Source organism: Antedon bifida, chromosome 1 (assembly GCF_963402885.1).
Source record: "Antedon bifida chromosome 1, ecAntBifi1.1, whole genome shotgun sequence".
Taxonomy (NCBI): domain Eukaryota; kingdom Metazoa; phylum Echinodermata; class Crinoidea; order Comatulida; family Antedonidae; genus Antedon; species Antedon bifida.
Genome location: NC_136226.1, coordinates 14069864 through 14093485, shown reverse-complemented (window position 1 = coordinate 14093485; position 23622 = coordinate 14069864). Strand labels below are relative to the sequence as shown.

At 31.3% G+C, this 23622-nt stretch overlaps 1 protein-coding gene across 1 annotated transcript; it reads right to left on the bottom strand.

Annotated features, from left to right (window-relative positions):
* Positions 1-203: 203 nt before the first annotated feature.
* Positions 204-23622, bottom strand: LOC144843101 (ubiquitin carboxyl-terminal hydrolase 47-like). The gene is made up of 26 exons (XM_078699810.1): positions 23436-23622; positions 22530-22724; positions 21889-21999; positions 21631-21799; positions 21386-21482; positions 20836-20978; positions 18634-18773; positions 18393-18482; positions 17878-18071; positions 17497-17563; positions 16907-17124; positions 16314-16501; positions 14852-15069; positions 14435-14642; positions 10848-10963; positions 10089-10208; positions 9589-9718; positions 8723-9250; positions 8307-8398; positions 7366-7530; positions 6700-6815; positions 4668-4786; positions 4003-4133; positions 3532-3710; positions 2286-2357; positions 204-1405 (listed from the first exon to the last, which is right to left on the bottom strand). Exons 1-26 carry the CDS (start codon positions 23463-23465, stop codon positions 1318-1320), a joined length of 3924 nt encoding a protein of 1307 aa, XP_078555936.1. The 5' UTR covers positions 23466-23622; the 3' UTR covers positions 204-1317.

The window sequence follows — 23622 nt, the reverse complement described above, 5'->3', positions numbered from 1 at the left end:
TTAAATGCAGTAAAACCCCTATTAAGGGGATACCTTCAGGATCCCTTAATTTGATGTCCCCTAAATAGTAGTGTTAAAAATATTGACCCATGTTCATTTCACAGGAAAGTGTCCCCTTATTAGGTGTGTCACAATGAGTGGTTTTACAGTAGTTTGAAAAAAGTAAGATGGATTTGATGTACACACAATAGACAAACATGTACTCAATGATTATTGAATATTTATTGAATAAAAATTAGCTGTACTGTTACATTATGGGTCTTACATTAAAGTGATTTAAATTATAATCGACTGTACTACCACAACACATGCCAAAGACAACCGTGTATATAGGGATCTTCCAGAATTATATATCTTCTCCAATTGAAAAGAAATTTTAATAATAAAATGATCATATTGAATACAAAGTTCAATGTATTATAACAAATTAGGTAATTACAGAAATTGTAAATACTGTGACACATTAAAGAAAAATCCTAATATAATATATTTCTGTCAAAAACTTGTTTTGAGAATTTATTTCACGACTGGTTTGAAATAAAGTTATTACTATACTACAATTGTCAAGCGTTTCCAAGTAAGAAACATGATGATGGTGTTTATTTGCATAATTTGAACACTGACCCGATTTGTTAAAATTCTTTAGCAAACAAAATTCATCTTAAGCCAGTCTCAGATTTATCAATAACTCTAAGCAATACAGTTGCTTAATTACTAATGTAAGATGACAAAACTCAATGCTTAAGATAAAAGTACACTAAAAAGTACAGGTAGCTGGGTTAGGCAAGGCTTAACTTAAGCAATAATTATACCCTCCATAATAATGGTGTAGCTAAAATGTGCAAGGTACACTGAATTTCTCGGTTATTGCAAAAAAGGTCATCTACAGTATTCCAAGAAAGCAAGTACTTAACTGTCAAAACCTTAAAATCAATTATTCAACATCATCATTATACTAATTTTATTGACATGATGAGTTATCGAACCGTGTTCTTAAGATTTCCTGTACTGACAACTTTGAATAACAAGTTTTATATAAGTTTATCATTATTACCATAAATGAAAATGGCAACATCCTGCGATGGGAACTGCTGATTTGATGTCAGGAGTTATCAAGCAGAGTTCTTAAAATGTCCTCCATTGACATCTTTGAATAACAAGGTTACAACAATTGTATAACATAGCAACATCCTGGGATGTGGACAGTTAACTTTTACATAAAAATATCAACATCCCGAGATGTGGATAGTTGATTTGCTGTCCTTCTACAAAATGTCAATATTGTGGGATATCAACATGTCCTTGTTAATGACGGATTCATGGCGACGATGGAATATCCGTATAAATTTTCAAAGCTCTTTCCTTGCGAGGTGAATAGATAATTTTGTGACCTGTCCTGTTAAGCCTGAAAAAGGATTTAATGTCAGAAATGATCAATTAGAATAAAATAAAAGGAAGTTTGGTCTGATACAGATGCCTAACTTGGCTCCAAATGTAATGGTTGAGGCAATAGGGATGCCAACTTTTTAAAGTTTCACATTGTGTAGTTATAATTCAGCCCACCTAGCTACACTCATGAAATGTACCAAACTGAATCGGGGATATTATACAACTCCAACAAAGCTCATTAAGTAAATGCCATAGAGAAGTACCATCGAGTGTCCAACCAGAAAGTCTGAAGTCGTGCCCACTCTAGTTAGCACTTCGATGATGTAAAACCTTTTTCATAAAAGGAATTTTTTGGCCATGACAAAAAAAAAATCATTTTGAAAACAATTTTGCATGACACATTTTGTTGCTACATTGCTTAGAAAACAACATAGATTTTTGACAGGAAACCATGCTCACGTATAAGGCTTATTATTGTCAGTATCGAAGATAAAGATATCAGCTGAAGTACAACGTTTGGCCTATAATCTATTTCATGTTACAATGGCTCATATTTATCTATCCCTCATGACTTTATATTGTATTTAGATGATACCGTATACCATATTAAAATTATGCTCTATATTCCGTTATCTATTGAATGGGTTTACAATAATTTTATTTTTCAAATCAATTCAGAATTTAATTACAAATGTATTTGTCTTATGATTTATTTTTTTTAGTTAATTACATTTTTTCAATGAAAAACAATTGAATATGAGTAAATTTAGTAATACAGATACTATAAAAATACAGAAATTCTTCCAAGTAACTATATTTAAAATATATGTATATTTGGATTCTAAAAAGACACAGTACAACCAACAATATTATTATTGCAATTTCATTTCATTTACCTGGCATTTTCTTTTTTCTGAATTTCTTTCTTCTGTTCCTCCGTTAGATCAACGAGTTCCTCTTTACTATCCCTAATTAAAAAAAATAATCCATTAATATTAGGTAAAATTTTTCTTGCTAAGCAGTATGCACCAACATTTAACATTTTCTTTAGTCTTTCGTTATTTGTAAGAGATTAGCTGACCTGTTCTCTTTTCTACAAAACATGTTTAAACGTAAAGAATTTCCATTATTAGATTTATTAACATTTTTACAATGGAATATGATCATGGGAATACATCGCTTTTAGCTGTAAAGTAGAATGATCTAATTTTAAATTTGATTTGATCTATAAAATAAAATTAATCAATTATAGTTTGAACAAGCACTGTCAGAATAATTAGAAGAGGAGTAGTGAAAGGGGAAGTAAGGAGTTGATGCAGCATGAACCCCTCTCTGTAGGCAAGTAAATAAAAAAAGACGAGCAGAGACATGGGACAGAGATAGAAGTTGATACAACCTGATATGTCCTCCCTGGACATTACAGAATGTCTGCGGTAAATGCAGAATTATATCAAGGGTCATTTCTAACTGGGAATAAATCACTATTAATTATCATATAAAACTGGAAACATTTAAATCACATGAAAATAGTTTATCCGAGGGTTTTTTTAATTAACAAAATACACTTAAAAATGTAAATAAAACACAATAATTGAAAAAAAATTCCAAACAATATGAAGATCATGACTACATACAGTAAAGTAGGTCAATTTAATTTGACCCCTGTTTATAAATATAACTTAATATGGGATGAGTATTTCTTGCTACAATATTTAAAGTTATTATACAAGTTAATGGCAACATCCTGAAATAGTTGAAAATACATTTAATCATCTGAATCTCTTTCGTCCAATCACAAAATAATATATATATAATGATTTGTATATTATGTATAGATTTGACTAAGATCAAATTTAAATTTAATATCAGTTTAATGACCCCAATAGAAGAGTGTAATTCTCTGAACTGAGGGTGTCAATATATGAAAGGTTAAGGAACTTTAGACACTTTTGCACAATCATCTCACATTTTTAATACAAATCCTTAATCTTTTAATATATATTTTTGAGAAAGCAGATTTGATAGATATTGAAGATTATATTATATTAAGCAAAACAATAAACATAAATTATTTTAAAATAAAACAAAAATATCTGAAAATAAATAGAATAATGTTGATATTGTTTGAAAGGCAAGACTTACCTGTAATATATAACAGCACCATCATCGGTGATGTACAGAGGCCAAGAGTTGAGTGTCGTGACCTGTGGATTCCACTCCAAATCCGTCTGCATTTCTAGGAGGGATATCTCGGAGGGAAATGCACCACGTCCTTTTGCAAAGTCTATACAATCAGTAGATATACCGCTAATAACACCAATCTGTCAAGTGAATCAAATATAGTATAATTTATTGATTTATATATCAACATTTCATACAGATTTACTGATATCTTCCATACATAATTTAAAGTCAATCAATACTACATAGATACACAAGAAGAAACAAAAAACATAACCTAACTTCATTTTAGTTACTTCCAATTACGCCCTAATTAAAGTCAGTTTTGAACGCTTTTTGGTAAAACATGGTAGGAAATGAAGCCATGACCAAAGACGACATATCAAATTTACAAAAATGAAAATCTCGTAGATATAATTAAAGAAGACTTGCCCGCTTCCTTAGCTCCACGACTGTACAATCGTCTAAAATCACTTCCTGAAATGGCTCCAGCTTGAATTGTGAAGGAAGCCATCTTCTTACAAATAAAACAAGTTGTCCAGATGACTCAACCTTTTCTGGTTCTAAGAAGAAAATAAAAAGAGTGAAGTTAGTGGGTAGATAGAGATGTCATCATTGATATTAAGACCTTAGTATTCACACTGACATGTATGATATGTGTGTCATAATCACAATGATAGTATATCACCAGTTTATATTTGTTAATCTCTAATTGAAACAAACATGTACTTTTCAAACAATGAACTGACAGTCAAATTTTACTTGGACTGTAAATAGTTACAGATTCTATTATATCCTTAATTTTTTTTCTAATATATTGACTGCTTATTATATTGTTGAAATCATTTCTTTAATATAATTAATTATTTTCATTTAATTTGCCATACATTATTATGTATATAATTAATTACAGGAAAACAGTATTTAGCTATTAATAAAAGGATTACTCTTCACAAAGGTCAGCTGGATTACCAAAAGCGTAAACAAACACTGTTTAGTGGCTCTCCAAAAAATACAATAAATTTTTGTGTTGGTAGACTAAACTTATATTTAAATTACTGTAATGTTCTGACAGTAAGTATATTAGATAGTCTCACCTTGTAAGATTTCCACAAACAACTCCCAATTGCTAAATATGGGTATGTCTTCATCGTATACTTGAGTGTCCACATACACAGCGGCTGGATTCTTCCAACTTTTCTTCCGCAAACGTAGCCTGAAAAACAAATAAGGCTTTATTATTAGATTCACAAAAAGTGAAATATAGAGGACATTTTTACAAAAATCAAAACGAAACCTTTAATACAAGTCCCTATTCCCAGTGGTGAAAAGAGAATTATAAAAACATGTTTTATATCAAATCATACCACACAACAACACAGTAGCATTAACTTGTCTATTTTCTTGGTAATGCAATATGTTTGATATGCCCTACCATTTGGCCTTTTCAAATATAATACATTTTTATTGTACTTAAAAGTTTGAATAATATGATATTTCTTAAAAGGATCAAAAGACAATACATAAACAGTGACACATGTCTGTCATATTAATAAGGAATAATACTGACATAAGCAAAAGATGAGATAAAATCCAAAGAGACATAATGGGAGGTATGGTTAATCCTTCAGCATGCCTCAATTCACTACTCTTTCACTTCCATCTAATCTTAATCTAACTCTTCAGCTAAATATCATGCTTCTTGATTGAGATTTCGGCCAAGTCATGTCCTCGTGTTGTTATTCATATCCGATAGGCAACAATCGGTAGTAAAACAATACAAGTGTAATTGCATTCACACTACCCTGTCAAATGTAATGACATTGTTAAAATCTCAACTAAACCCACCCATTAAATATTCTGCATGTTCCAAGTTTTTGTTCTCATGTTAGCGTTCTAGCTGAGTTTTGACATGTTGAATTTATGGAAGATGTTTAGCAAGATCTCTCCTGCGATTTTTACTGGATTACGAGTCCCATGATGAACATTAGTGATTGTTGTATTTGAATAGATTTGATTGGTATTACAACTTTCTCTGATGTTATGAATTAATGAACAGATTTACGATTCACCTTTAAATGCAACATTCCAAAAAGCAAATTTGAATCTTTTTCAACGTAGAATATTGTAAAGACAATCGTAATGTTTTAAAATAAGTTTTTTTTCTGTCTTAGTTTGGTATGGTTTTAGTAACTCACATATAGCTATTTTGGTAGCCCAAACTACATGCTAATCTTATATAGGATTAGGTGCAGTATCAATTGTATTGTCATTGTATTTAGTCCTGTTCTAAATATTATAGTGTAGCTGACACTTAAGTTGTGTTATGTCTATATATAATTTTTTTTAATAATAAATCTAAAGGCAAATAAGTAACATGTAACAGAAGCTACAACATTACATTGTTTACTTAAAATTAATTAATAACATTAAATAATTATGAGTTTAATATTACTATTTAATAGTGATACTTTTAGTGTATTTAAAGATTTTGTTTAAAATATAATTTCATGAAAATAAGTTAATTATGTTGGTATTATCAATTGATATATAATATAAGTGACATATCTAGGTCTGTAAATTCTGGAATACGTCAATATACCAATTAACCAATTAATTAGTAGTGGATTATTTCCTTCACCAAAAAAAAAAACTACTTTAAAATTACTTAAAAAAACATTACTTAAAATAATTCAATGTAATTTAATTTAATAAATGTTGGTTGTATGCCCAAATAATGAGTGATTCATATCTTCATTATGACTGTATACTAATATAATTCCATCTATTTTCTCAGTGCAAGTGTAAATGTAATCATGTGTCATATTTAGGGGATTGAAGATGTGTTATATATCCGTTCTGTTATCCCAAAGCCTAGGCATCTATGTGTCCAAGATATGTTCTATATAAAAGGATGGAATGTGGAATCTACCAGGATTTTAACTCCGGGCCACAAACTAAAGCACATTTTTGATTATGTTTTTCCAGTGGATCTGTTCTTCTTTCTTCAAAGAAGACTAATAAAACACATTTATAAATTACCATGAAACATGCGATTTACAAGGACAACACACTACTGTAGTGTCCACCATAACACCTACAACTGGACGTAAGTTAACCAGTTCTCACCTATTCAATGGAATGTCTAAATCAGAGGATCGCTTCAGTTCTACCTGTATCTCAATCTTGGATGACCTCACGGTTTGCCCTTTTGCCAGTATCCAATCAAACAAGAACTTGCAAGGCTGTGAAAGGAAATTGTGTTAAGTAGATGATAGATATGTGAACAGCAGCTGCCTAAGTGTTCAAGGTATCCTGTTAATGAATACACTATTTAAACACTTATTTGCAAATTTATTTCTTCCTTTAACTTTGATGCTGATTATTGTTGATGAAACAAATACAGTACTTCAAAATTATTATTTGCGAAGGTTAGTCATCATGATGCATAAGTACATATCAAACTTATTATTTTTCCAAAGAGTATATTTCTCTGGGTTCTCAAAATATGTTATAGCAGATCAAAGCTTACTTTTTGGTAAGAATTGCCAACATTGTGATCTAGCCCAAAACTTTACTGCTAGTATTATTTTTGGAAAAAGTGTAATGAACTATATATATGTACTTCTGCCTCATTAGGAGAAGGGTATACTTCTCTGGGTTCTCCAATGTTGTAATATTTTTTAATAGCAGATCAAAGCTTACTTTTTGGTAAGAAGAAAATTGTGATCAAGCCCAAAAGTTTACTATTATTATTTTTAGAAGAAAAGTGTAATGAACTATTAATATACGTACTTCTGCCTCATTAGGAGATAGAAGGAAAACTTTAACTCTACATTCTCCTTTCTTTAATGCTCTTCCTAATTTTACAGATATCTTCCCCTCATCACTATGGGACTGCAAAGTGTCTGTTAATCGTACTATTTCAAACTCTTGATTATTTGCATAAACTCTATATATCTGAAAGAAAAGGAAAATGCTCATTAAAACAATATTTTGCGATGTACAACCAAGGATGTGTTTGGTGGAGGTGGACAAGAACACCCACCTTCAAAGTATTCAACCCAGTTTAAAGATTATTTTAATATCTTCAACTCCCGACCCATTCATTTTTTTGTTTATGTGAGTACTTGCATTCAATTAAAAAGGTTAATAATGATTTAATTTTAAATAAGGGTGTGTGGCACAGTTCGTTGGACTACTGATCTTGAGATTGTGGTTCGAATCTAACTCTCGCCGCATTGCTTGTATCCTTTAGGCAAGATACTTTACTTACGTTTGGCTTTCTCCACCCAGGTGTATAAATGGGTACCCAGTTAGATCAAGACACAACTTTGCGATGATTACTAGCTGCATTATGAGAGTATGTTTCCATACGTGTTTGATGCAAAAAATGACTAGGGTAATAGTTTTCAGCGCTTAGAGGCTTCACAACATTAGGCGGTATATAAATCCAGGATATTATTATTATATCGATATTTATTCATATTGCATTGACAGATGTAATTAATATTTATTTTGAATGAACTAAGTAGAGAATTGGCTGGTATCTCTTAATCTTGCATTCATCACCAAGAATAGCACTAAGTAACAATCTTAGATAGCTGGATAGATTAATTAAGTTAGTTAAGTTTATTTTGTTTCAAAAACGTTAAGACTACCTCTGTTCATGTTACTTGACGGTGATTTGATTCGTTCAATGTCAAAATGAAATATATTAATAAAACTGTATAAACCTTAAAATTCTGCGATGACACTCCAACTAGAGGTTCCAGACAATTCTTGAATGCTTTCAATGTTATCCTCTTATCAACTTGAATGTCAATCACTGAAAAATACATAAATTTATAATTGAAGGTTATGAGTATATAAATGCAAGTCAACAGAGCGGAGAGAAGTTTTCTGGTGACATACTCTATCTAATCTAAAATACTTATCTTTTTAATTTAATACATTTGAATGTACACATAATATACAGTAGTTTTAATCTATTGTAATTGTATGTACTGCACTTTTTATTTGTATTTATACGACGCATTATAAATGCTTTTATTATTATTTATTTGATATGACAACATTTATAAGCAAAATTTTACTGTATAACAGTTTATGGAAGAACTAATGGATGATACCAATACTATAAATTTAGTACCTCGACTTTCCGTTGACGGCTCTACACATTCCCCAGCTTTAAAATACCATTGCTTTTTATTTTCACAATTCAATGATGATGATTCTTCATCTTCTGCATTTGTAGAGTTAATTTCATTGTCCCAGTCCTCTTTAAATTCTTTCTCTGGACAGCTATCATCCTTTTCTTTATCATCATTATCACGATTTTCAGAATTTGTTTTTGTTAATGATGCATCATTATTTGTTTCAGATTCTTGCTTGTTGGACGTTTCTTCTGACGTTTTGCTATCGCATATTTCAGTATCTTTATTTTTGTCTTTACTTAATAAACTATTTAATTCTGCATCATTGATTTTCCTAGCCTCCCTGTATGAGGCTATCTCATTGTCACTTTGTCCTTGTGTTTCTGTAGTTGTGATATCAGATCCTATAGAGTTTGTTGCATTGTCATGATTTTTACAATCTTGCTGATCAATTTGAAGATTTCCTAAAGATTTGTCTATTGCATTTTCTTGATTATCAACATTATTTGGTGATATAGTTTTTGCTGAAAAAGATAATAACATACAATTAATAAAAATGCCTATTTAACATACATTGTTTTTAATCTGGTTTTTATATTAACTATGTGTTAAGTTAAACAATTCATGAATACGTACGTGTAGGACGTTTCGACTTGTTTTCAACAAATCGTATTTAATATTATTATACTGTAATATTATGAGGATAATAATGGTAATGTCAATAATATGGAATTCTGATTGACTAACGAGGAGTCCTCATAATTAGCCAAACAAATGACAAGGATACACTTTGGTGTGTTATAATAGCAAATAAGTTATAATTGGTTTATATTGGTTTATAAAAATGAAAGTATTTACTAACAATTTGGTTGAAGAGGTGGAAGAGTTACGAACAGTCGTATTGTGTTTGCATGACGATCAAGTATTTTATGTAGTTTTGATTGAGGAAACGAAAGCAACGCATCCGCACCATCATTGCACTCTACATACACCTGTAAAAACAACAAAATATATTATCTATGTTCTGGTATTACAAAAATCCAATTAAAACTGACTCCTCTAATCAAAAATAATTTACCGTATTTCAATATTGCAATAGTATGGAATTTATTAAATTAAAAATTGTTAAAATTTACAGGAGAATGCGTTGAGAGATTTAGAGGTACAAACAAATCTTTGTCCTTGATGTAAAAATAAGTAACTAAATTTATTTTATAATTTTATTAATTTAATCAGAATTGAATAGCTATGATTAAATAATGACCTCGCTCTACATTCTTCTTTATTATTTTGTCTAATAATCATATTTAGATTTATTGAAATAAATCTATTTCCTAGTGATTGCCAAAATGATTGTTATACCTTATTACTCTTAGCAAAGTTCTCTGCTTGCAGTGTTTTACTTGGAGCTGCTAACAGTCTCAGATCATTGTAGTATTTCTCTAATACTACTCGCATACTTTCCAGAGGAAGACCAGTTTTCTAAAATAAATAATGATTTCTAGTCATAAAAATTAAGCTACTATATTTACTACAGTAACACTCAAAACAGCAGTGACTGTTGTGTTTATCTCTAACTTATAACAGTTGTTATGTATCTGAATTATTTCCAGTATGAGATACCACATGAACAATATAAAACAACAGAAAGAAAAACAGAATCATGTGGGATGATCCTTTAAATCCTAGTGGAATCTAGCTATATAAATGGACCTTGTCAACAGCATAAAATGCAGTCTATACAGTCCTCAAGACAACATGGGAGAATTAATTATAATAATATTAATAATTGAATTATTGGGATTTTTTTTTTAATGACTTAATTTTCACAGACTGCATTTGTAGTTTTAATAAAGTTAATCACTTAACTTTAAATTGTTCAGGGGGCCAATATATTTTAAGTAAGATTAATTTTAAGTAAGATATGTTCTCTAAGAACAATGTACAATACTCAGATGGCATTTCAATTGTTTATTGCAGAATCTTTTGTGTGTGTGTATGTGTTACTGTTGCATCGGTCCTGTTTTGTTTTGTTTTTGATACTATTAGTCATGTTTCGTTTTTGATACTATTATATGAAATAAAAAAACATAGTAGTAGCACAGTAGCAATTTGACTTACGGTAGATATGGTGTTCTTCAGCTCTTTGACAGACATGGTTAGATAAGCTCTGATAGTAATTGGATTGCTAATATACTCCTCCTTCAGGTCAATCACTGACACTCGTAGTGTTACACCTACAATGTATTACAGTTAATATGAAAATCCAATTTTTGGTCAAAATTAATGACTATTATGTGACATTAAAATGCCATATTCAACAACATTTTCAGGAGAACACTATTATCAGAATTAAAACAAAATTATTAAGTATTGGCTAAAGACATTTTGAAAAATGTTTTGCTTTCATTTTCCGTTTCTAGATTTGTGCAATTATATAAATCATATGGATGGATTGTTTATAACAAAAATTTAGTTCATCTGTTTTATTAGAATACTAAAATTGTCTTCAACTCTATTGAGGAAATAAGCAATAATAATGATTATAATATTTACTAATAAATGTATGTTGTACTTTGGTAACACTATTTTTTATACCCACCTAATGGTAATCTAAATTATCAACGTTTAAAAATAAATTTAATGAGCTTTTAATAGCAAAGCACTATAAAAACTTGTTAAAACATGATTCATTCATTTTTGTCATAAATGTTATTCTTAAAATACCGGTATATTGTTAAACATTCTATTAATTCATGAAAGATAAAAAGACAAATCATGATGATTAGTAATATCCACATTATTAATTATTTGTTTCGGATTAACCCAGCATATATTCTTCCCACACAAATTTACAGTTTCTTCCTTTTACAATTGGTAACTATCCTATATGTATATATGAGTACTGTATGAGGCTTTTTCAGATGTCAATAATTGTTCTGATAGCCACCCACTTTCAATATCTTCAAGGCCGTAGTGAGAGGTTAAAAACAGACAAGGCAAAGATGCTTTAAATATAATTATTATTATTAATATAAAACACAACGATCTGTGCTGGAAAATTGGGATGGGTGGTGAAAAATGATTTTGATTTTGGTGTCTACTCTAAAAGCCAAATACTGTAATGCCCTAATCTTTTTAAGATGCATCAACACTTTCAAAGCTTTGGGAGAGTTTCTAATTTTTAAAAAATATTATTAAAATTGACTGTATACTGTAATGATCAATACAATGAACATTCCTACAAACCAAGAATTCAACTTGCCTGGTTCTCTAAGAGTTTGATAAAACTGTAGAAATCTTCTGGGACCTATGTGCATATTGTTAGTATGAGTAACCCCAGTGCATTAATAGAAAAATGATGTCTGTCTTATGTCATAATAAATATAGGAAGACTACAGCATATGCTTTAGACCATGTACTGTACATGTCCACACTAAAATTCATTTTCAGACCATACATTCCTTTTCCATTCACAATGACTATTGATAAATCCTGCATAAATCTGGCAGAGTTTTACAACTGGTCCTATGGGAAAACATGACTTAAAACAAGTGGTGTCATAAATTCTGCCAATTATTTTAGCTGTTCAAGTCTGGAATACAACAGCTTACAGCAATTGATGGAGAATGTTGTAGCATACCAAAAGTTGTCATTCAAATTAGTGTCATAAAACAACTGAATAATTTTTTTTTCAGTAAAGCTCTGTTTTATACTGTGATTTATATTTTACCTTATTTTGCTGCAATTTTTGGTTAATTTTTCTTGAATTGAGAAGGGAGTTGTATCTACCATATATTCAAATAATGTGTTTTCTATAATTATGGCTATTTTCCTAATCATTATGAGTACTTCTCATAATCTTCTCATTCATTAAGGTGTAAACATCAATATAATAAAATTTAGCATAACATTTTAAAGTAAGATGATACAAATATGTATACAGTAGCATACTTTATACTATGTACAAGACTACAGTACTTTAATACAAAGAAAATAAATGTAAACATATGTGAGAGAAATGAGTCCATCTTTAAATTTGGAGTGATTTACCACCAGACTTCCAAGGGGTTATACTCAAATTAGTTCACCAATTTTGTTCCCGTGAACTATTTTTGTCTTTCTATCAAAATAAGATTTATACATTTAGTCTCTGAGATGAAATATGTGGGTGCTAAGAGGGTACATTTCCTTCCTCCCGTTACTCTTTATACAGAGTTTAACAGGTGCAAATCAAATCCAGGGTTCATTCTATATGATGGAATACTATCACGGTTCGATACAAATACATATGTTACAGTCATGTATCTTTTTATTTTATTATTTTTATTAAATAGGAAGTAAAATGTTTCCTACAAAGTTGTTTTGAATTATTAAATATTTAATAGAACATTTTTTTTTAATTTTTTATTTAAGTTCAACCATTTAAAACTTTTTCTCTCCTTTTATGGAAGAAAACTTTTATTATTATTATTATTACTATTATTATGCTATTTCTTAAATTTACAAAATAGAAATTTGGATATACATTATACTTTAAATGCTTATAGGTAAAATCAGTCCTTAAACATTTTCTTATTAAATCAAAGTAAAACATAAATGTCAAATTGCTCAGAAGTTTTAAATTCTAACATGAATGTGAACCGACCTATGACCCATGTCCTTTTGGCTCTAAGCAATACAGTAGTACTTAAATCCTCCATAAACATGATATACTACATTAATGCTACCTCCTTCAGTATATATCTCTGAACAAACATGCAGTTATGTTATTTTTAGTATCTCAGAAGATTTATTACTACAAAGGTTTTTGAAATGATAAATCTATTACAATGAAATATCTTAATATAGTTATTAAATGCAAAGGAAAATTACTAAAAATTGGCTAAATCTTATCATGATTTTATATAATACAGTATAATTTATGATTTATATTTGCCAGATTCAAAATACAAATAAAAATCAGTTATATATAGTCATACAGTCTAGTAAGTAGTAAAAAATCCTAATCCATTTTTTTGAGCATTCTAATTAACAAAACACAAATCTCTTCAAGAATACACCAATCTTCTTTAATGTTTGATTATTACCTAGGTATAATACTTTCCAGAATCATCAAGTGATTGTTAATTGTTTTTTTTTTATCTATTAATTGGTAAGTTTAAGATAAAATATATACAGAAAAGTATAAAAAGTGTAAGTATGTCAGCAATTTGATTCACTTCACAACTTTACTTCTGTAATATGATGAAGTTAATTGGAAAGTCCTGTATGAACACAAATATAGCACTACACTAGCTTTTTTAAAGCCTCTTTTCTTATAGATCATTTTCTGTACAACTACCTGTAAATCACAAGGCAATTTGAATGGCAACAACTGAGGCCATAACAAGGTACCCACCTATTCATTTTGACAGCTGTATGGTCTTTCTCCTTAAGTGGAAAGTGTGAAAACTGAACCTACTTTCTATGTTGATCAATATGTTTAACCAATAGCCAAAAGATTGCAGATCAATATACGTTTATAACTTTAAATGTAACTGGTAATATCAGACTTGGTTATTGAATTTAGGATTTAATATAGATAATCTGTGAATAAAATCTTGTAGGACTTCTTCTAATTTTTGGATATCATTTAAAGAAAAGTAAAGTTTACTTATAATTATGTTTAATTTTTCTAAAGAACAAAATTAAATTAATTAGCATACCTCCATATTTGTACACCTGAAACTCTTCGTCTTCTTTACGTGTTTCAAGAAACAAATCAAACAGGTATTGTGACTTGACCCCACCCAGTAGTTCACCCATCAGTGTTTGCTCCTCGCCTTCGTAAGATTTCTCAAGCGCGTCATTGTACTCATCATATTTCACTAGCCTACATTGTGTCACAGGAACAGTATCTTCAAATTCCAGGAGCTAAAAACAGCAATGTGGTTGACATAGTATAAATTAACTTAGCATAGAGTAAATTGCTATTGCTTAAAATATAATGTAACAGAAAGACGATAAAGAGAAAGACAAGATAAAGGATAAATAAATGTAAGAAATATGAGGAAAAGTACTGTAGTTTTGGGCTTCGTTTTCTTGAAATAAAGTAAAGTGCATATGCCAATGTTGGTTCATACCTTGTGAGCCATTTCTGTAGCCTCTACCAATGTCTTATCTTTATGAACCTCAAGCTTAGCATCCAGAAGTTTGTTGGTTTTAGGATGCAGACCAAACAACTTGATCTTACATGTGTTCTTTTCTACTTCTCTCTGTTTCTTTTCCGTCTCCTCAACCTGCTTCATCTCTTCCATCAGTTTAAGTAAATGTTCAGGAAAGTCTTGCACAGAGACAAATGCTAAATATTTAAAACAATAAAAAGTATGTAGGTTAAACTGTTGACTGAACTGAACTGATGAAGAGAGGTAACTCAACTGTTATTGTGAAGGACTACTGAACTGTTGATGAGAGGTAACTCAACTGTTATTGTGAAGGACTACTGAACTGGTAATGAGAGGTAACTCAACTGTTATTGTGAAGGACTACTGAACTGTTGAAGAGAGGTAACTCAACTGTTATTGTGAAGGACTACTGAACTCTTTATGAGAGGTAACTCAACTGTTGTTGTGAAGGACTACTGAACTGTTGATGAGAGGTAACTCAACTGTTATTGTGAAGGACTACTGAACTGCCTGGTTCTCTAAGAGTTTGATAAAACTGTAGAAATCTTCTGGGACCTATGTGCATATTGTTAGTATGAGTAACCCCAGTGCATTAATAGAAAAATGATGTCTGTCTTATGTCATAATAAATATAGGAAGACTACAGCATATGCTTTAGACCATGTACTGTACATGTCCACACTAAAATTCATTTTCAGACCATACATTCCTTTTCCATTCACAATGACTATTGATAAATCCTGCATAAATCTGGCAGAGTTTTACAACTGGTCCTATGGGAAAACATGACTTAAAACAAGTGGTGTCATAAATTCTGCCAATTATTTTAGCTGTTCAAGTCTGGAATACAACAACTTACAGCAATTGATGGAGAATGTTGTAGCATACCAAAAGTTGTCATTCAAATTAGTGTCATAAAACAACTGAATAATTTTTTTTTCAGTAAAGCTCTGTTTTATACTGTGATTTATATTTTACCTTATTTTGCTGCAATTTTTGGTTAATTTTTCTTGAATTGAGAAGGGAGTTGTATCTACCATATATTCAAATAATGTGTTTTCTATAATTATGGCTATTTTCCTAATCATTATGAGTACTTCTCATAATCTTCTCATTCATTAAGGTGTAAACATCAATATAATAAAATTTAGCATAACATTTTAAAGTAAGATGATACAAATATGTATACAGTAGCATACTTTATACTATGTACAAGACTACAGTACTTTAATACAAAGAAAATAAATGTAAACATATGTTGAAGAGAGGTAACTCAATTGTTATTGTGAAGAGCCTACTCAATTGTTGTGGGGAGAGCCTATTCTGTTATTGAGGAGGACTTTATTCAACTGTTATTTGAGGAGAGCTTACTCAACTGTTATCTTAAACAAGCACACAAAATAAAAACATTTTCACTTACTTTTATTTCGTTTTGGATCAACCTGTCGATACATCAACATGTAAGCGTTAGTTGAGCTAGAGTATGCAGACGAGTAGCAACCTCTATAGCCTGAAACACCGCCACCATATGTTTTCCGAATGTCATCGTACGTTATCCTTGTAACATGTTGATCATTGAAGCAATACCATAATCCATCAGTAAATGACCTATTATATAAAGTAATTTATATTTCAATTACAGTAGACCTTAATAGAGGTGTATTAAGGGGACACTTTTCTGTGAAACAAATGAGAGGCAATGTTTTAACACTATGGCCAACCCCTATTCAATGGACATCTCTATTACAGTATGGAAACACTTGTTGGTCCTTAGGGGTTCAACTGTAGAAAATAATATGAATGAAAGTGTTCCTACGAATGCAAGTTCTGTTGTTAGAAAGTGAGAGAGATCAGTGCAATAGGAGACCTACTAGATAGTGATTAAGTTCACTTTTTTTAGAAATCCTGTCTCTGGTTGTGTGTGTTGTTTTCTCTTGTTCTTTGTCCACTTTTTGTATTGTATTTTTATGGAGACAAAATAAATGTATATATTATGTGATATGATTGTCTCACTTGATATATGCATAGTAGTGGCCTCCTGCTGCACTTCCAGAATGAATCATGATTGAGAACAGCTCATAGACATACGGTCCTCTGTTCTCTTGTTCTCTCTTGTTCTTAGTATTCGTTGCTGCCATCGATGCAGCCTTGTTTAATTTGTCTGCCTCATCATTCGTTTCCTCTTGGTTGTTGTGAGCAGTGTGGTTCATTTCACCAGTTTCTGTATTCTCCTTAAATAAACAACACTATGCTTTTAGATATAGCAAGGGTTCGAGGCTCACTCGCTCCATGGTTTTGGTGGTAGAACAATTCTTCTCGATAAGGACTATAAACCATAGGCCCAGTGTACACATATGGTCCTTGTGCACTTTAAAGAACCCAGTACATCTTTCGAGATGAGAAGCGGGGGTTCCCCTGTGTGCTAGTTCAAACACAGGCACTTTCACAAACTCATCATGGTACTATACACTGGGCCTCCTGGGAGAACAGTCTTTTACTGAAGAGGCTACACAGTATAAAGAATAAATAATATAATATATAATAATATAGTCTATTATTAAATGTATTAATATTATGGGATAAGAAAATACAGAAATACTCACTGAATTTAGCATCTGTTCATCCTCGTCAATAAAGCTATTTAGATCTAAAATGTCAGGAAAAGTCATTCTAAATAATAAAAAAAAAAACAATACATACATTTCAGATGCAGTTTGTGGAATAAATGGAAATTAAAAATCAGGTTTACACTGGTTTGAAGTGCAAGATTCATATACTGTACACCTCTATCCTTTAGCTGAAAATTGTACAACAGTATTTGGTAGGAAACATTATTTGATATGTTCTTTTTACAGTAACTGATGATGAGCTTCTTTTTACAGTACCTGATGATGAGCTATGTCTATAGCAAAATAACGAATATATATATATAAATATATTCAATAATCTAATTCTCAATCTACATCACATACAATTTGTCTTACTTGTCATTCAGTTTAATCCTATGCATAGTAGAATAATCAAAGTCAAATCGTTTCAGCTGCAGTGTAAGAAAGTAGGGGAAGGTTATGAACTTTAACCCCTTGTGAGCATCATTCTTTTTGTTACATTTCTCACAAAAATACTGATTTGATTCGTTTAAAGTTTCAGGAGAAACAAACGCTTTCAGTGCATCTTCCTAAAATATTCAAAATAGCGCAGAATTAGTATGAGGAATAGAACTTGGAACACAGATTAGAAATTGGTTATTTGGTAAATATAAATTTAAAATACCTCAGTACTATGGGAATAAACATATTAGACATATTGACGTCAACATTCTACTCACTTGAATAGCAGAGTAGTATTTAGCGATCAGTTGTGTTAATCTATTTGTTCGTTTTCATTTCGCTTCAAGACGGAAGTGTAGAACACAATGCATAGTATCATGCTGAGTTTGTTGGGAAATATTGTTAAAGTTAAAATGCAAAAACTCATTAATTTTAATTCAAATACTTACAACACTACTATAGGACTCATTCGATCCAAATGGCCTTATAACAAGAGGAATATCCAAATATGTGTCATTTCTAGCACTCTCATATCCACACTGGAAGAAAATCCATTACTAATAAAAGTTGTCCTTTAATTTATTTTGATTTCATTCGAAGAAAACTCCATATTACAAAATAGCATCATAAAAATAAAATTCATAAAAATTAAATTTTAAATAAAGAAAAGTAAAACAAATATTGAGTTACCTCTAAACATTTGACATAGTCTTTCATCTGACCTTGATAGAGGTCATTGATAAGATTTGCCTGATCTGTTTTTTTCCATGTTTTTTCCAAAGCATCAAACATTACACGGCATAGCTCCTGGACATCATGCTGCTGCCAAACTATTATTATAGTAAAACAATTGCATAATACACAAACTTGCAAACTTAGAATTATGTGCAATCTTTTATTTGTATTATGTCATTAATCAAAACATTGTTTAAAGCTCTGTCTACACTATCAAACTACACTAGTTTGACAAAAAAAAGTGTGATGTGTCCAAATATGGTAGTGATTTAACCAAATATGATAGTGATATGACATTATCATGTCCATATATATATTATAAATCCAAAGGCAAATTACTGAAAAAATGACAATGCTATGGGTATCAGTGGCTGGATCTCAATAGAGATAAAAAAAAAAGCGAAAAGCTAAATCAAAAAGTAAAACAGCCAGAAAAGTTAGCAGAGCTTTCGGGCAACACTAGCCCTTCATCAGTGCAAGTGAAAATACAACAAAAGGAGGCAGGGTGGAGTCTGAATAAGAGTAGAAAACAAAGAAGGTAGCTTGGTAGAGATATAAACAATTTTGGAATGAAACTAAAAAACAGCTTAAATGGTGGTTAATATTGAAACTTAAATTTTGGTAGTCAATGGAATAATTTTACCGATCTGGGAGTATGTTCCTAATGTTAAGTCCAAAAGGTTTTGTGGTTTTAAGTTGTAATTCCCAGTGGTTTTCTTTGTCTTTGCGAGTTTTGTCGCTCCATTTGACATCGTGGTCTATTGCAATAACTCTGAAATTTGCAATCGAGTGACCAGCTGAATTAAAATGTTCGGCTACAGGTTGATCAAGCTTTAATGTTTTGTTAGCTGATCTGTGTTATGTCATTCTCATTCTCATTGCCACAAATATTACAGTATATGAGATAAATGACGTTTTTGTTTAGACAATTAATTGATTGTCTTATCCGAAAAATGCGGCCAGTTTGGTTACTCTTAAATTTTCAGTAGAATCAACCAATGAACAAGTTTTGCAAGATTTGCCGCAAAGGTGACTGCCCAAATTTTGGCTGTCATGAGAGTTAATTTCACTCTTAAATTTGGATCTGACTAATATATCACGAAGGTTGGGAGGTCTACGAAATGAAATAATGGGTGGTTCCGGAAAAACAGTCTTGAGACGTTCTGTGGACTGTAGAATGGGCATATGTTTCTCAATAATAGCCCGTAATGGAGGCAACCTAGGGTGATAGGTTGTGACCAATGGCACTCTGGTCAAATTTTTTGGCTGATGTGGTTTGTATGTGAGTGTTTGACATCAAGGAATATCTTTTGATTTCTTTATAGCAGTTTCGATGTATTCCTTCTTGTAATTTCCATTCCGGAGATGTCCGGTTAGTTCTTCGGTACGATTCTGAAAATCTAAATCTGAAGAACAGATACGTAATGCTTGACTGTACGGTATGTTTTTAGTACAGTGTCGGGGATGACAACTGCTAGGGAGCAGGTACATATTTTTATCCGTGGGTTTACAGAATAGGTCAGTTTTGAGTGTACCATTTTCAATGGTGACTATAGTGTCCAAAAAATCAACACTACTAGTGGATTTGGTGACTGTAAATTTGATAGTTGGGTGGGCTGAATTAATATTGAGAAGAAAAGATTCCAAATTATCTTCACCATGGGTCCAGATCATGAAGATGTCGTCAATGTATCTAAACCAAACAAGTGGTTTATTAGGTTGGAGGGACAGAAAATTGGCCTCAAATTGTCCCATAAATAAATTTGTAAAAGATGGCGCCATTTTTGTGCCCATCACTGTACCATGAATTTGAAGGTAATGGTCATTTCCAAAAATATAATTGTTGTTGGTTAAAATCAACATGACCAGTTCTCGTAAATGAGCTTTAGTACGCGTTTTGCCTAGAATTTGTTTGTAATTTAAAATACATGCGTCGGCTCCTTCTTCGTGAGGGATATTAGTATACTGTACAATGATGAAACATCTAATGTAGCCAGAACAGAATTATTAGGTAAATTTTGAATTTGGTTAATTTTGCGGATAAAGTCAGTGGAGTCCTGAATGTATGAAGGGAGATCAGTCACATATATATCACATATTTTTGTGACATAAAGTTTAATAGTGTAGACAGAGCTTAAGATTTAGTACTTCACTCACCTTCTGAACTGTCCCATCCAAAACTCCTAGTAATGTCCATTGTTTCTACAGCTCTTTTCTTACTTGTTTGCATCACTGAAAATAACCTTTGTAACTGGTATGGGATGTTAGATGACGACGACTCATTTGTTGTGTACTTCCACCTGTTATAAAATAACGCTTGAAATGTTAGAAGTAGAACTACAGATAGTGTTAATGTAATGCTATCAAAATAGATTGTGTAGTACCTTGTCATGATTAGCTATCATCTGATATTAAATGGGAGTGATGCCAAAGTTTGCAGGTATGACAGCCGTTGAGAATGTTTACTGAACCTTACTAATAATAATAATTAATATCCTGGATTTATAAAGCGCCCGCTGTTGTAAAACTTCTAAGCTCTGTACATTAGCGCTTATTACCGCGGTCATATTTTGATCAAACATGTATGGAAACATACTCCAATAAAGCAGCAGGTATAACAAAAACAATGATGTGCTGAAAGCAAATTAAGTACTACTTTTTGACAAATCTGGTATAGAGAAATGAATAATTGAATGACTACATTTACCTATAAATAGCATTCCTAAACTCTGGTGTCATAAAAAGAGTTTGTAATAGACTGTTTAGGTAACAGGTCATTGCTTGATTCACCAACCCGACATAACCTGTGAAAAACAATTAGTAATGTTACTGTTATTTTTTTTTCTTAACTTAGCATTATTCTTATCAACATGTTGCTTTCAATTCTGTCATGGGTGTATAATGTTCATTCAAATGACATACATTGGCCTATGGATATAAGTATATGTATACCTGTGTCAGATTTATTGATGACAGAAGCATAGGAGTAGTCATACGTTGGGTTCATGCTACTTGACCCAGAGGCCTGGTCCAGTATCGGTGATGTCACTGGGCTTGTGTCATCAACGCTAATGATTGGTGCCATCTCATGCTCTGTTCCTGATGCCGCATCAGTACCAATCTACATCAAATTAATGAATATTAAATGACTAATTTAACTTAAAATTTACTAAAATTCGAAAATAAAAGAGTATTTTAAATTGGACATACCACTACTGGCTGTAGACCATCTTTGTCTTGAATTTGCAGAGTATTTCGTTTGTTATTTGGTAAAAAGCCAATGTCCATTAATGACTTGTTTCCACAACTGTATATATCAACCTGAAAACACGAAGTCAGAAAAATCAAATATTTTATGTTTTTAAATTAGAACATAATCACAAAAAGTATACCACATTTGATGCTTGTATCATAGACTGTAAGCGAGCCTTACTTTAGCATGATACAGGCACCACATATACATTTGTCAATATGACAATGATACTACTGGACAAATTATACAGGTTACCAAGAATCGGCTAATAATATAATTATCTAAAATCACAGTGCTACAAAAGAAAAAAAATATTATTTAAGCTTGGTTTCCACAAGGACGCAATTCAAGAACATACTGTAGACACAATAGACCGACACAAAATGCTGTAAGAACATAAAACTTGCATGACACAAATGGGACAGACGACGTAAACACTGTGCTATAGATTTATACAGCACCGTTGTCTGCACGTCACGCAGTGGTGATTCAACTTCTTGTAAGAGGGGGATGCCAAACTTTCTTACATTGTGTCATTATGTTGCATACTCGGTGGTTTTTTGCAGTGGGAACCAAGCTTTAAGACATGTTAACTTACACCCTCATTATCTTGAGATTCAGAGAACCAGACAAGTGTAAATGAGTTGAGCTGGTAATTGACTTTCTTTGCAACATCCTTGTATAGGTCTATTGCAGAGGTTGAGGCTGGCAGGTTGATGTTCCATCGAGGTAAAAGAGGACTTGTTATATCTTTAATAAGGCATAAAACCTTTGGGTCATTCAGACTAGATCCCTTAAAAGATGTAAATATTATATTGAATTATTAATTGAAAAGAAAATCTGGAACAGCATTGCAAATGTAAAGCATACAACATGTAAAATTCTAACTTCAGTAGATAGTATATTATTGTATGTATAAGTATCTGTTTGTAAACAATACTAGGCCTAAATCATTTTAGGTCTATTTATTATTAATTAGGGTGTACTATTACTAGAGGCCTAGGCCTAGTAGTAGTTTACTACTATTTCGACTGTGACACCAAGTTTCAAAAGTATCCTTTCTTTTTAATGCATTTACTTTAAAGACAAATATCATCCATCCACAATCAGTATAAATATAGTACCTCAAACTGCAGTGTATGATAGGTGCAAAAATGATGAATCATTATTGCCATTGTTCTGTTTTATATTTTCATTTAAAAAAAAGAAATATGAACTTAACTACCAAAATAGACAATTTTATAATAAATATATTCATATTGTATAGTGTGTTAAATACTACGAGTATTACAAATAGTACAGTAGCCGCCTGCGTATGTCAATCAGTTGGTGATATTTTTACAATTTATTAGTGAGCCTGAGGTTGAGCCTATGTTAAAAAAAGCCTTCATATTTATCTAGTAGAGTAGTAGGCCTAGCTAGCTCTTTTTTTTGGACAATCATGTTCTGCCCGGATGGGTGGCGTTGAGCCTAATGATGCATGCAATTCCATTCTTTATCTTACCTCGGCTAAAATAACCTCACCGGGTACCATAGTGGAAACGAAGAATAAGTCTATTGTGAATTCAGGTCATTATTTTGAAACTAACGATGTACTTTAAGATATCAAACTTTAAACTTAGAAACGAAGACCATATCACCATCAATATCACGACCGGAAATAATTGGAATAAACACAGAATTTCCCATAG

Excerpts from the sequence above, each read along its gene's own strand:
- LOC144843101 (XM_078699810.1), bottom strand. The coding sequence starts at position 23,465 with ATGGTACCCGGTGAGGTTATTTTAGCCGAG. Across the intron at positions 10,964-14,434 it reads TCAGGTGTACAAATATGGAG|GTGTAACACTACGAGTGTCA; the intron begins GTATGCTAATTA and ends AATACATTGTAG. Across the intron at positions 6,816-7,365 it reads TATCTCCTAATGAGGCAGAA|CCTTGCAAGTTCTTGTTTGA; the intron begins GTACGTATATTA and ends TTCCTTTCACAG.